We start from the raw sequence: 13,711 nt of genomic DNA on the forward strand, positions 1-13,711 counted from the left end.
TTGTATTAAATTATTTTATATCACAGCATTTTTGGCTTGCGGGCACACTATATTCATAGAAAATATACACTACCCGGGTAGAAGTGAATGGCAAACCAAAAACAAAAGAATAACAAATTTTATTGTCATAACTTATTTTGTCATTCATGAGTTCTTCATGAAGAGCTTAAAACAACATGTGAATTAGCATAATATCATATCATATCAAAATATGGGTCATTCCGCGTCAAGTGACCGACCGCTTGCTATCGACCATCACGGATTTGAACCAAATTTGACTGAAACATTTATTTAGATGGAAAAAGAAAAAATCCAAATTTTGGTGCCTCGTTTTGGCTGATATGAAAATTATCCTCTCTTTCTTTTAATTTTATCATTGAAACGATTGCACATACACATTTTCGACCTTCGGCTTTTTTGAAGGAAATCCTTCAGGGAATCCAGAAAATATATTATTTTTTTGATACAGTGTTGCCAGATATCATATTTTTCAATTTTAAAACTAAAAATCGATTTTTCTCCAAATACAGTGCGGTACCCATATTCTGAACGGTTAAGGGAATCTCACAACAAACACTAAAATAAATGGAAGTTCTTGTTGCTAGAGATAATGCTTCACATTACCATCAAGTGTGTTTGTTGTCTAGCTAAATGTATAAAATAAATTAAATCTCATAATATTGCGACATTTGCACCCATTTAGACTCGGCTGAAATTCATTATCATCACAGTCGAATTTCGCACACGACTTCGCAGCGGCTGGCATGCACCAGTTCGGTTGAGTTCAAGATAGGGGCGTCGGATGCACAACAGGTAAACAAAATAAGCTTGATTAATGTGAAATTTCGCTGGGAAATGATGATTCAGTGGATTCTCAAATTATCACAGTAGTCTAAACATTAATGAGAAACCCAATAACTTGCAGTCTCTGATGTAGACATATTTTTGTTTGTGGACGACGTGTTCCTAATTATGGACACCATAAGAAGCCGTGGTCCTAATTCTGAACACATAGTGTTACTAACTATGTACAAACACATTCTCTACGTTCGCAGTTCTGTCAAAAACTATATGTTTTGTAACGATTGAATAATAGAGGGGCTTAATAAAATTAACACCTCAACTCTCGATTCTAAGGAAAATCTATTTTGCGTTAGCCGACTGTTCAGAATATGGAGCTGTCTATAATATGGTGCTCGCACGGTACGTATATTTTGATTTTAAAAATTTTGATTCCATCGTGTTTATCAGACGTTTTTCGATCGAAAAAGCTGAACTTCCCAAAGTAATTTGCGTTGTTCCTGAGATATAGCGTTTTTAAGAAAAGATATTTATTTTTTTCATATAAAATATCATATAAAATCAGGCACAGTTTACAAATTTTATAAAAAAATACATCGTCTCTAACGACCATGTTGTTGGCCTTTTCTTGACAGACAAACAGACGTAGCAATTTTCGTGAAAATCCATCGCATAGTTCACGCTACCACCACCTGGTGCAAATGTTTCACGATTCACTGCATTGTGCAATATCGTCAACAGAAGGCACTAGTGTGAAACGTCAAACGCATAGAAAAATGATGGCGCACCTCTGCTTGTGAAAGCTACAAACTATGAAGGTTTAAAAAAATCGGTAAAACCGTGATCGATGGAAATTTCGCCAATGTTACGTCTGTTTGTCTGTGTTTTCTTGTTTATGGTCCTATCTGACAAAATGACCCGATAATTGACAGTTATTATTAGTTTAATAGTTCAATACAAAATAGGTTTATTGCAAATATGAGGATAAATAGTTGAAATATAAAATGTATGTATTGTGAAATACATTTCAATTGTCATTAAAACAATTTTATTCATTTCAACAATGTTGTAGATGGAAGTGTTACCACACATGTCGTTTTTATTGTAAACATCTAATTTACACGAAAGCTTCCGTAAATAGATAACACCAAATAAAAACAAATGATTTCTGTTTTTTATACATATCGAGCATATTTGGCAACACTGCATGAGTATGAGCATAGATGGCAACACAATTCATGATTGTTACTCCGTGATTGGTCGCAACGAACGATTGTCGCTTTAGTTTGTGTGTTTGCTTGTCAGCGGCGACAGCAGCCACTTCGATCACTCACCAGCATTCTTCACCATTCACCATTCATTCATTCGCTTGCGATCCAAACTGCGACGAACGGCAACGAATACCTGAATATCCATGGCAAGCAACTTGCGCATGGCTTCCTACTGGTGATAAGGTTGTGTGTTTGATCACGACAATCCGTTTGCTGTATCTTTCTCGATTCGATTCAGCAAAGAGGAGTGATTATGAACGGAGTGAGGCGAATATACCGATCCTTAATATGATACGATACATTGTCGATCTGAGAGTCACCTATAAGTGATCGAACAATCGATTTGATTTATCGGAATTAATCTTCGCGTACAACCGATCTTTTTTCCATGCAAAAAAAAACCTAAAAAAAGTAGTTACCAAACCTTTAGGGAGCAAACGCCATCAATCCATTTCACTCAGAAATTTTAGTTCATTCATCGCCACGAAGAACAAACAAAAACTCATACCATACGCAATCATATCAATAGACAACACAATACTCAATACTGTTCTTCACTTCTCTGCCCGGGACAATAAAGGACATGATCTATTATTCTGCGATCCCCTCATAGGGGTGATGCATTCACAGTAAGAGTAAACGCAATACTAAGCATCCCCGCACCTATTGTTTGCGTTTCCGCGGAATACTAGCATACTTGGCAACACTGCCGTAAAAATCAATCAAAAGATATTTTTACAGGGATTTTTATAAGGAGTTGAACCCTGGGCTTGGTTTATATATTCCAGGAAGTATTGATTTTCGGCATATGACCATTGTGCTTTGCAGTGTTGATTGGTTGAACTGAATGTAGATTCAATGGTAAATTTTAAAATCAGATAATTCAATCCTCTGATATAGTGATTCCAATTATACTACGGCATAGTGTAACGGTATGTTGTCAAAATTACTTATGTACCGGGAAATATAATTCCAAGCTGGTGAGAATATTACCACTGAGGGGGGTTATGAGCCCAGTCAGACCCTTGATGGGACAATAATGTGGGATAGTATATGGGAATACCATTGAAGGTGGTAATAATCTCCGAGGCTTATGAAATCCGACAGGGCGCGTGCATTAGGCTGCGGATCTATGCTAAGGGAGATCAGTAGCATCTGTTTGTTATTAGTAGAACAAAATGCCGTTCTATGAAAACGCAGTGTGAGTGATCTCCGATGGTGCTGTAGTACTATAAATGATCTCATTCTCTGTGAATTCTAACTTTGACTATCTAGTCAGTAAATAGTAAAATTATTAAGATAGCTTAAGAGCTAAACCTTTAAAGCATGCATTTTCTAAATATGACAAGGTTTTGAAGACAAACATGAGATGAGTATCAGATTTTATTCTTTTAATGAGTCATTAGCATAATCGTATGTGAGACATAGGGTCATGTCGAGCAATTGATTCAATACTACAAATCCACGCGGACAATTTCATTACAAACTATTGGTTTTCGTCAGTCTTATGACGGAAAGGCTCAGCTATGCTGCAAATCCATATATTAGAGTCCGTTCATAAAACATATAGACCGAACCCTCATAAAATTGTGTCCATGCAAAACCAAAATTGCATGAAATTACAACTTTGCCTCTCCTCATGAAGTACATGTGATTTATGAACGAACTCTTAGTTGAATCAAATTAATGGATTTTTATTTCTGGGGCACCCATTGGGTATATCACTTCAATAATACAAATACCGCGAACATCGACTCGGATCATTATCTTGTAGCCGCTAAAATTCGGGCCGCTAAAATTCAGGACGATGCGTTTCAATATCCAGCGCTTGTCAGCCGAAGGGGTTGCTGCACAGTACCATCAGAAGCTAGACGAGAGGATAGGAGAGACCAACGGATCTGGAGATGTCAACAGCTTGTGGGGAAGTATCCACGAAGCAGTGACAACAACAGCGCAAGAGGTGATTGGTACCGCTCAGCGACGCCAACGTAATGGTTGGTTTGACGAGGACTGCCAACGAGCGACGAACGAAAAGAATGCCGCCAGAAGTCGAATGCTAGTGGCCGGTACCCGGCAGAACAGAGAGCGGTACAGGGTTGCAAGAGCAGAAGAGAAACGAATCCACCGCAGGAAAAAACGGCAACACGAAGAGAGTGTTATTGCTGAAGCGCAGGAAAGTATGGATAGGAACGATATGCGGAGATTTTATGCAACTGTCAATGGCGCGCGGCACAAGACTGCGCCAGTGCCCGCCATGTGCAATGACCGGGAAGGAAATTTGCTGACAGACAAAACAATGGTGGCAGCCAGGTGGAAGGAGCACTTTGAAGATTTGTTGAATGGTAGCAGCGAAGGAGCACCCAGGAACAGGATAAACATAATGGATGACAGTCAAGCAGTGGAACCACCAACACTGGATGAGGTTAAAAAGGCCCTTAAGGAGCTGAAAAACAGCAAGGCTGCTGGGAAGGACGAGATCCCGGTCGAAATTCTTAAGCACGGAAGCGAGCAGCTACATCAATCAATCCATCAGATTATTATAAAGATTTGGGAGGATGAAGAATTGCCCACTAGTTGGTTGGATGGCCTCATATGCCCAATCTACAAGAAAGGGCACAGACTGGAGTGTGCCTTATTAAAGTATCCAACTGTTTCTCCTTGACCTGATAATAGGTATACAAATGTATCCAACAGGGTGTCGTAACTAATAAAATTACAATTACAATTACAATTACAGAGGGATTACCCTTTTAAATTCGGCGTATAAGATACTGTCGCGTGTCCTGTTCAACAGACTGCGACCTCTTGAGGAGTCCTTCGTCGGCGAATACCAGGCTGGTTTTCGTGAGGGCCGATCAACGACGGATCAAATGTTTACCCTGCGGATGATCCTAGATAAATTTCGGGAATATAACTTGCAGACTCACCATCTGTTCATTGATTTTAAAGCAGCGTACGATTCAGTGAAAAGAAATGAGCTTTGGCAGATTTTGTATCGCACGACTGTTCGGACAACGGTGGACGATTCACGTAAAAGACGAACCGAAATAAAACGCGTACGTGATTAAAACTTAACAATTTTATTACGGAACGTTAAAACTATCACGCGACACAAAACAATCTTAAAACTCAACTGTGACAATCAAAACATTTGCCTCACACGAGTGACAGCTTTCTCTGTCATCGGTGAGCCCATCGGGAGTAGTTGTGCAACCGGGAGTGTTGCCAATCCAGTTCTGTTGACCACAACATCTCCCCTCTCAATATAGCTGATAAGGGTCGAACCATCGTGGCTGCTTTCTCGGGCGAGAAGATCGCCGTGGTAGAACTACTTTAGGTTCTGATTCGGTTGCAGATTCGAACCCAGTAGATGTTGTAGAAGTTGACCCCGAAGACGACTCAGATATCCTTGGAACCTCCATACCGTTGGTGCTTGATGATGAGTCACATTTCGGTGTAGAAGACGCAGGCTGCTCTACAACTGGAACTGGTGTCACCTCTGATGCTATTTCATTTGATGCATCTGTAGGCTCGGGTACCAAAGGAACGGATCCGTATTCTTGCGACACTCTTGGTGACTGAGCTAAGTCCCATGCTGACAAAAGAATATCTAACGGAAGAGGGCTCGCAGTATTCTGTCGTATTGTGTCCCCGCCTAGACGACTAGCAGAATTGCGACTACGCAGCTGATTTATGTGTGAACGTACCATTTGGCGAGTATCAGTCCACACGTTGTACATTACATCGCCCACTCTTTCGAGAACAACGCCGGCGACCCAAGACCAAGTGTTCCTCGAATATACCTTTGCGTATACAGTATCGTTGCGGTTAAATGATCTTTGCAGTCCATCAGAGCGTGTATCTTCAACCGTCGAAAGTGCTGGCGGTGGGCGCAGTAATTCAAGACTAGTTCGAATTTTACGTCCGAACAAAGCCTCCGATGGTGACTTGCCTTCAGGTACGGAGCGGTTTGGAGTGCTCCTGTAAGTAAGCAAGAAGATGTCTAAAGCTTCGTCCAACGTTCCTCTCCCCTCTTTAATTTTTTTCACAGATCTTTTGAAGGTGTCTACAAACCGCTCTGCTTGGCCGTTTGACTGCGGATGATAAGGGGCTGTAGTGAGGTGTTCCACACCGTTCATTGCACAGAAACTTGCGAAATCCGAACTAGTGAATTGCGTTCCATTATCGGACACCAGGGTAATCGGCATTCCTAGCCGGGCGAATATACTACGTAGAATGGCAATCGTAGCTTTGGTACTAATGCTGTGCGTTCGAACAATTTCCGGCCATTTCGTCAAAGAATCGACCACAACCAAGAAGTAATCGCCGTCAACTGGTCCTGCGTAGTCGATGTGTACACGTTGCCATGGACCGCTTGGCTTGGGCCACGGGACTGGCTGAGCGTGAGGAGGAGATTTCGCAACGGACGCACACTGGTGACACGCCTTGACGTAGCCCACGATGTCCTCGTCGAGCGATGGCCAGTACACGTAGCTCCTAGCTATTGCTTTCATCCGTTGCATTCCTGGATGGCCTTGATGAAGTTGGTCCAAGCATCGTTTCCGAAACGGCGATGGAATAACGAGTCGGTCAGCGAACAAAATGCATCCGTCCACTACCGTGAAAGATTCCTGTCTAGCGTAGAATCGTTTGATGTCCGGCTCGATTTGCTCAGGCTGTGGCCAGCCGTTTTGCATGTACCGATATACCTTGCGAAGTAATGGATCTGCCTGGGTGGCTTGTGAAACAAGTTTGAAGTTCAGAGGCAGGACGTTGAGCGTATCCGCAGCTACAGATCTGACGTCTTCCTCGAGAGTAACGCTGGCAATTACGTAGTCTTCATCCGGTCTTGCATGCTGACTAATCAATCGAGACAGAAGATCGGCGTTGCCGAATTTCTCAGTCGGTACGTACTCGATATCAAAATCGTAAAGCAGCAAGGTAAGGGCGAATCGCTGCAAACGGTTGGCCGTATACACTGGAATGCCCTTCTTAGAGCCGAAGATACGAAGAAGTGGAGCGTGGTCAGTTTGCAGACGGAACTTACGACCAAATATCATTTTGTGGAACTTTGTTACTGCAAAAATGATGGCCAAACCCTCTCGGTCCGGCTGACTGTAGTTTTGTTCCGCCTTAGTAAGTGCTCTTGAAGCATGCTGTATAACCTTGACAGAGCCGTCGGGAAATTTATGGCTAATTGTTGCCCCGACACCGACCGAAGACGCATCAGCAGATACAATAATCTCTTTCTTCGGATCGAAATGTGTGAGTAGCAGATCTGAAGTGAGGATCTGCTTGAAACGATCGAAAGCCTGTTGACACGCAGAACTCCACACGAACTTCGCATCGGATTTGAGGAGACTATCGAGAGGATAGCGAAGCGCTCGCATATTAGGAACGAATTTACCATAATAATTAATCGCTCCAAGGAAAGAGCGCACCCCTGATACGTCGGATGGAGGCGGAAGCTTGCGGATCGCCTCAACTTTGGCTGGATCCGGACGCAACCCGTTTTCGTCTATGATGAGCCCGAGATAGTCGATTTCTGGTTTACCGAAGGAGCACTTCTCGGGTCGGATAGTGAACCCGAAATCTTTAATCCGTTGGAGAACTGCTCGAAGATTGCGGTCATGTTCCTCCTGGTCTTTGCCGCCTACAACAACATCGTCGAGATATCCAGATGTCCCTGGTAAGTCTGCCAACATCGTATCGATAAGTTGTTGGAAAGCCCCTGGAGCTATCTTTACACGAAACTTCTCGTCGACCGCCACTTGCAGAAAGGCATCTGAAAGATCAATTTGGCTGAAAACTTTACAGTTGGCCAATTTAGCGAATATATCCTCTGGGAGAGGCAGAGGATATTGATGCGGCTGCAGTGCAGAGTTGAGTCCAGTAGAATAGTCTCCGCAGATCCGGATTGCACCATTCGCTTTGCGCACGACCACTATTGGAGCAGCCCACTCCGAGTAATCAACCGGTGTAATGATTTGTAGCCGCTCCAGTCTGTCCAACTCTTGATTGACGGCGTCCTGCATGGCGTACGCGACAGGTCGCTTGGGGCAGAAGACTGGTTTACAACTTGGCTTTAACTCGAACTTGACGGTCGCCTTGTTGCACAAGCCAAGATCTCCGCTAAAAACTTCAGGAAACGTCGACTTCAGCGTCTGCAGAGACGCCGGAGAGGAAGATATATTGCAGCAGAAACTGTCCATCGGAATTGACCAAAGATTGAAACAGTCGACCAAATCTGTCCCAAGGAGTTTTATCGGCTTTTCTGTTACTCTGACCACCGCGCTCCGTGTAGTTGCACCTATAGAAACGTCGCACAGAAATTCGCCCTCGATCGGCAAAATGTTTCCTGAGGCGGTCTTCGCGTGGACCGTCGATGGTTTTAACACCGGACTCCCAATTGTCGTCCAAAGCTCCTTGCTAATTACGGTGATATCCGAGGCAGTGTCAAGCTGCAGCTGGATTTGTGTTCCGCACAGGCTGATCGTAACAAATTTTCGCCGATCCTGTACACTGCATACGTCCACTGTTACCACCTTGCTGTCCACCGATCGTTTCTTCTGCTTCTTCTTTTTAGTTTTCCGTGCGTTGTTTGCACTGCTGCAATATCCTTCGCGGTGCCCAAATTGGTCACAATCTGAACACTTATGTTGTTTATAGCTGCAGTTTCGGTTGAAGTGCAATCCACCACAGAACCAACACGGCGAATAGGGCTTTCCGTCACCGTCACTCGAACGCTGGTCAGGTGAATCTTCTTCACGAATGTTGTACTGCCTCCTGCTGTGCTTGATAGCATTCACTTGATCGAAAGAAGCTGGCCCTTCAATCATAGCAGTGTCGTGTTTTAGATTAAAGAGACGCTGGCATTCGTTGGAAAGGTGTTCAAGTGTAACATCGTTGGTTTCTTCGATCTTCGAAAGGAGCCGGGTCCTGATTTCGGCATCGCTTTCGGATTTTAAACCACAAACGTATATCAAGCACTTAAACTGCTCCTCTGACAATTTACCGAGCTCAAACTCTACACAAGCCTTGTTTACCCTACAGGCATAGGCTACGTGATCTTCGGTAGGATTTCGGGTGATTTGTAGACAACGGTAGCGCTTACTTATCACAGACTCCTTTGCTCCGAAGAGATTCTTCATCTTCTCGACCGTTTGACTGAAGGAGAAGTCTTTCGGTAGTCTGGGAAGAATGAAGCTCACGTATCTTTCGTGCTCAACTGGTCCCAGTTTGCGCAGCAGTAACCTCACCTTCGCTTGATCATCCAATCTGGAAGCATCTTTTTCGAACAACTCATCGTAGCGAGTATACCAAGACGCAAATGTTACATTACTGTCCGGTTCATAACGAAAATCCTTTATGTTGTTCGCCAAAGAGTCGAGGATTTGCTCCGGATTGTAGGGCGCTTGCTGATCTCTCGATGCCGTTAGAGTACGAATCAGCTCTTGATGGCGAGCATCACTTTGTTGCATCATCTGGAACATTTGGCCCATCATTTGCTGCATTGCTGTCACAACCTGACTGAGCTCCGATTGGCCTATCCCGTGCTGCTGAGGAGAAGTGTGAACGTACGGTGGCTGTCCAGAGGGAACGAACTGTTGATGATGGGTTGCGGCTCCCAGCTGCTGCTGCTGGTTTGGGAGCTGCTGCTGTTGATCACCATCACGCAGGATCTGTGGACCCGTGGCTCCTTGCTGCATATTCAACGGCTGCGGCTGCTGCTGTTGATTCAGGAACTGCTGCGGTCGGTCTACATCCCGCGGATCACGTCCTTCTTCCATCGCACTGTAGCTTCTCTTCCTCCGTTTACGCGCGGGTGACGAAATGTTGGGTTATATTGAGATGACTCGATCACAAGAAAAATACCAACAATTCGCACAAACTCGTCGCCACTTTTGTATCGCACGACTGTTCGGACAACGGTGGACGATTCACGTAAAAGACGAACCGAAATAAAACGCGTACGTGATTAAAACTTAACAATTTTATTACGGAACGTTAAAACTATCACGCGACACAAAACAATCTTAAAACTCAACTGTGACAATCAAAACATTTGCCTCACACGAGTGACAGCTTTCTCTGTCATCGGTGAGCCCATCGGGAGTAGTTGTGCAACCGGGAGTGTTGCCAATCCAGTTCTGTTGACCACAACAGCAGATAATGTCAGAACATGGTTTTCCGGCGAAACTAATTAGGCTGATACGCGCAACGCTGGATGGATCAAAATCAAGTATTCGGATCGCGGACGAAGTGTCTACGTCGTTTGTGACCTTGGATGGATTGAAGCAGGGGGATGCTCTTTCAAATTTATTGTTCAACATTGCACTCGAAGGAGCGATTAGGAGGTCAGGCGTGCAGAGGAATGGCTCTATCATCACACGGTCGCACATGCTCCTCGGTTTTGCGGACGATATTGATCTCATCGGCATCGATCGTAGGGCAGTGGAGGAAGCTTATGCTCCTCTGAAGAGAGAGACAGCGAGGATAGGCTTGACGATTAACTCTACCAAGACGAAGTACATGATAGCGGGTAGAGACAGAAGCAGGCCTAGTGGTGTTAGTGCTGAGGTAGTGATTGATGGGGAAGTGTTTGAAGTTGTTGAAGAATTTGTTTATCTTGGAACACTTGTGACATGTGACAATGACGTTTCCGGTGAAGTGAAAAGGCGTATTGCAGCTGCGAATAGGGCCTTTTACGGATTGCGTAGCCAGCTTAGGTCCCGTAACTTGCAAACGCAAACAAAATTCGCTCTGTATAAGACGCTGATTCTTCCGGTTGCCCTCTACGGTCACGAAGCGTGGACGTTAAAGGAGGTAGACCGAAAAGCTTTTGGAGTTTTTGAGCGCAAAGTGCTGCGGACAATTCTCGGTGGGAAACAAGAAAATGGAGTGTGGCGCAGACGCATGAATCACGAGTTGTACCAAGTGTACGAAGATGCGAATATTGTGAAACGTATAAAATACGGCAGACTTCAGTGGGCTGGACACGTTCGGGGAAACTGGAGGAACATCGCCCAAGACCGACGAAGATGGTGCTCTACTATACGCTCGGCATTGGAGTAAAGTTACTTTGTAGCCAACAAGGCAAGGTAAGGTAATACAAATACCGCTAACTCTTCTGTAGTTTTCTGTAGTTACACTATCCATTTGAAGATGTATAGTAAATAGTAGTAGTTCATATAACCAATATCTATATAACTTCCTCAATCCTCTTTGTAAGATTTGGTAGATAGTATGACAGCATTGATTGAAACACGAGAGCTCTTAAATCATGTTATTATTCGCATGGTTAATTATTTTATGAACAATAATTTTATTGACGAATCCGATTTAAAATAATTGAATAGTAATTTTTGTTAAGCCATATTAAAATAATCACTATCATTATCAATGAATGCTATCCGCTCAAGATCTTCGCTACATTGAATTTTGAATTATTGGAGGCTTCACTTATCAACAAATTTACAACGAACACGCTATAACAGTATCTAGAGAATCGTGGAGGGTGAGAAACCTGAACTAGTAGCAGTATGCATATAGATTAACAATTATACTCTATTATTTTCAACCATTGCAACATTATACTAATATGTGCGGGCCGCCCATTTGCGGAGTTGTGCGGCCAATTAATCTCTTTCCATTCCAGAAACGACCGTTTTGAAGCAAGAAGTGTCCCAATGGCCAACACAAACGGGACTTGTCCGAAACACACAAGATAAGTACAACAATTTTATAATCAGGCACCCAACTCTTTTTACTATTTTGCTAATAGATAATGCAGTCTGCATACTTCAATATCAATTATTTGTTTGTTTGCGCGTTTATTTATGACACTATTGAAGCATTCGTGTCGCCGCGGAATAGTTTACAATTTATCTTATTTACATTTTTCAATTCACTTTAAAGTATCTAACACTGCTTTTACAATTGTGTATGTCAACTTGTATCTTAATTATGTTTATTATTAATAGTAGTCTGATAATCCAAGTCTGTGAGTAATTGAAAGTAGTTATATCGAAATGACATTTTCAGCACTGTTGCTTATAAATACATCCATTAAATGTTTTCCTGAATATATTTTACGTCGATGTTGCCAAATATACTACCCAACTAACATTTATTGTGAATGTAAACGTCAACAAAGCGTCCTCAATACGGCTTGGTGCTGAGTTACTGTGTTGTACATATGGACGGAAGCTTCTATGCAAGCCCTATACCAATGAATCTGGCGAACTTAATCCACATGTATATGCTGTGCGAAGCAGCTTCTATGCCACCAAGTCATACCTCTTTTCTCGGCTCCTATGTAACTACTAATTCAGTGCTTCCCAAACTGTGCGCCGCAGCGCCCTGGTGCGCCGTGAACATCTCTCAGGTGCGCCGCAGGCTCTTGGGCCAATACACAATGAACAAACTCTTAGTATTGAAGGCAGAATATATTTTTAGCTGTTTTTGTATTGTTTTGTAAAACTAGTGTCACCTCAGAAACTTTTTTGTATTTGATACCAATGATTTGGCTTTTTTATGGAAGATTCAAAAGAAACTCATATAAAGGGGTCATCCTTCTTCTAAATTTTCAATTAAATAGTAAATATTCCAAAGTCTACGAATGTTTTTCGGATTTTATAATATCCTCATAAAACATTTAGATTTTTACATTTTTTTATATATATAAAAATGCAGTGGCATACGTGGGACCGCGCATAACTTGTGAACGGAAGGTCCAATTTTGTTCAGCTTAGTTTTGTTCTGTTCGTTTTCACCCAAGGAAGGTTTATGAGGCAAAAAACACGGAAAAATTGAGAGTTTTTGAAAATTGATCTTCCATGCAATTTGTGACCGGGGACTTGGTCTTGGATAGAAACATGAAACGTCAAAAACGCAGTAGGCAAGACAAAGTTTGCCGGGTACAGCTAGTTTTTTTATATTTCTGGAATTTTGAAAATTTTTGTATGACTCTCAAATTGTTGGACTTTTTATGATTTGGCTTAGTTTTCGATTCATCAATAGCTTGTAATTCATACCTAGAGGGGATAGACAAAATGATCGGGACAGGCAAAATTTTCACTTTTCAAATAATGTTCAATTAGCTGTAACTTTTCGAAAAGTGCATCGAATATTCTCAAATTGTTACTGTAAGTTCATCAACTAGTTGTGTATCAGTGGTCCAAATTTGAAAAATATCGGGCTATTCTCCACGAAGTTATAAAGATTCTTGAAAATGGTAAAATTATCCGATAGCCAACTTTGAGCTGTTATATCTCCGAATTCAATGAACTGATTTCAATGATTTTTTGACCATTCATGACTTATATAATGAACTCTAAAAAACGTTTGATTTAACTTGAAATTTTTAACAAGAGGAAAAGTTCTAGCGATTTCATTTATTTCACGATTTTTCCGTAAATTGAACTATTTTTAATATGCATCCCATTACTCTCTCAATTTATTGTCGGCTATGTTGTTACTTTCCTTTAAAACACATTTATATATAAGTCATTTAGAGGGAATTTAAATGAACTATAATTTGCATCTTGAATTTTGAAACGATGTTGAAGTTTTGGATAATTTGGTGTTTTATTAGGAAAATAATCTAACCGTTGTAATTTTCTTTTATGTTAGGAATT

The 13,711-nt window shown here is 42.1% G+C and overlaps 1 protein-coding gene across 1 annotated transcript; it reads right to left on the bottom strand.

Moving 5' to 3' along the window:
- Positions 1 to 5,332: 5,332 nt before the first annotated feature.
- Positions 5,333 to 9,862, bottom strand: LOC134286476 (uncharacterized protein K02A2.6-like). The gene has a single exon (XM_062848091.1). The coding sequence runs from the start codon at positions 9,860 to 9,862 to the stop codon at positions 5,333 to 5,335; it is 4,530 nt and encodes a 1,509-aa protein (XP_062704075.1).
- Between the last annotated feature and the right edge of the window lie 3,849 nt (positions 9,863 to 13,711).

This window comes from Aedes albopictus, chromosome 2, assembly GCF_035046485.1.
Source record: "Aedes albopictus strain Foshan chromosome 2, AalbF5, whole genome shotgun sequence".
NCBI classification, from domain to species: domain Eukaryota; kingdom Metazoa; phylum Arthropoda; class Insecta; order Diptera; family Culicidae; genus Aedes; species Aedes albopictus.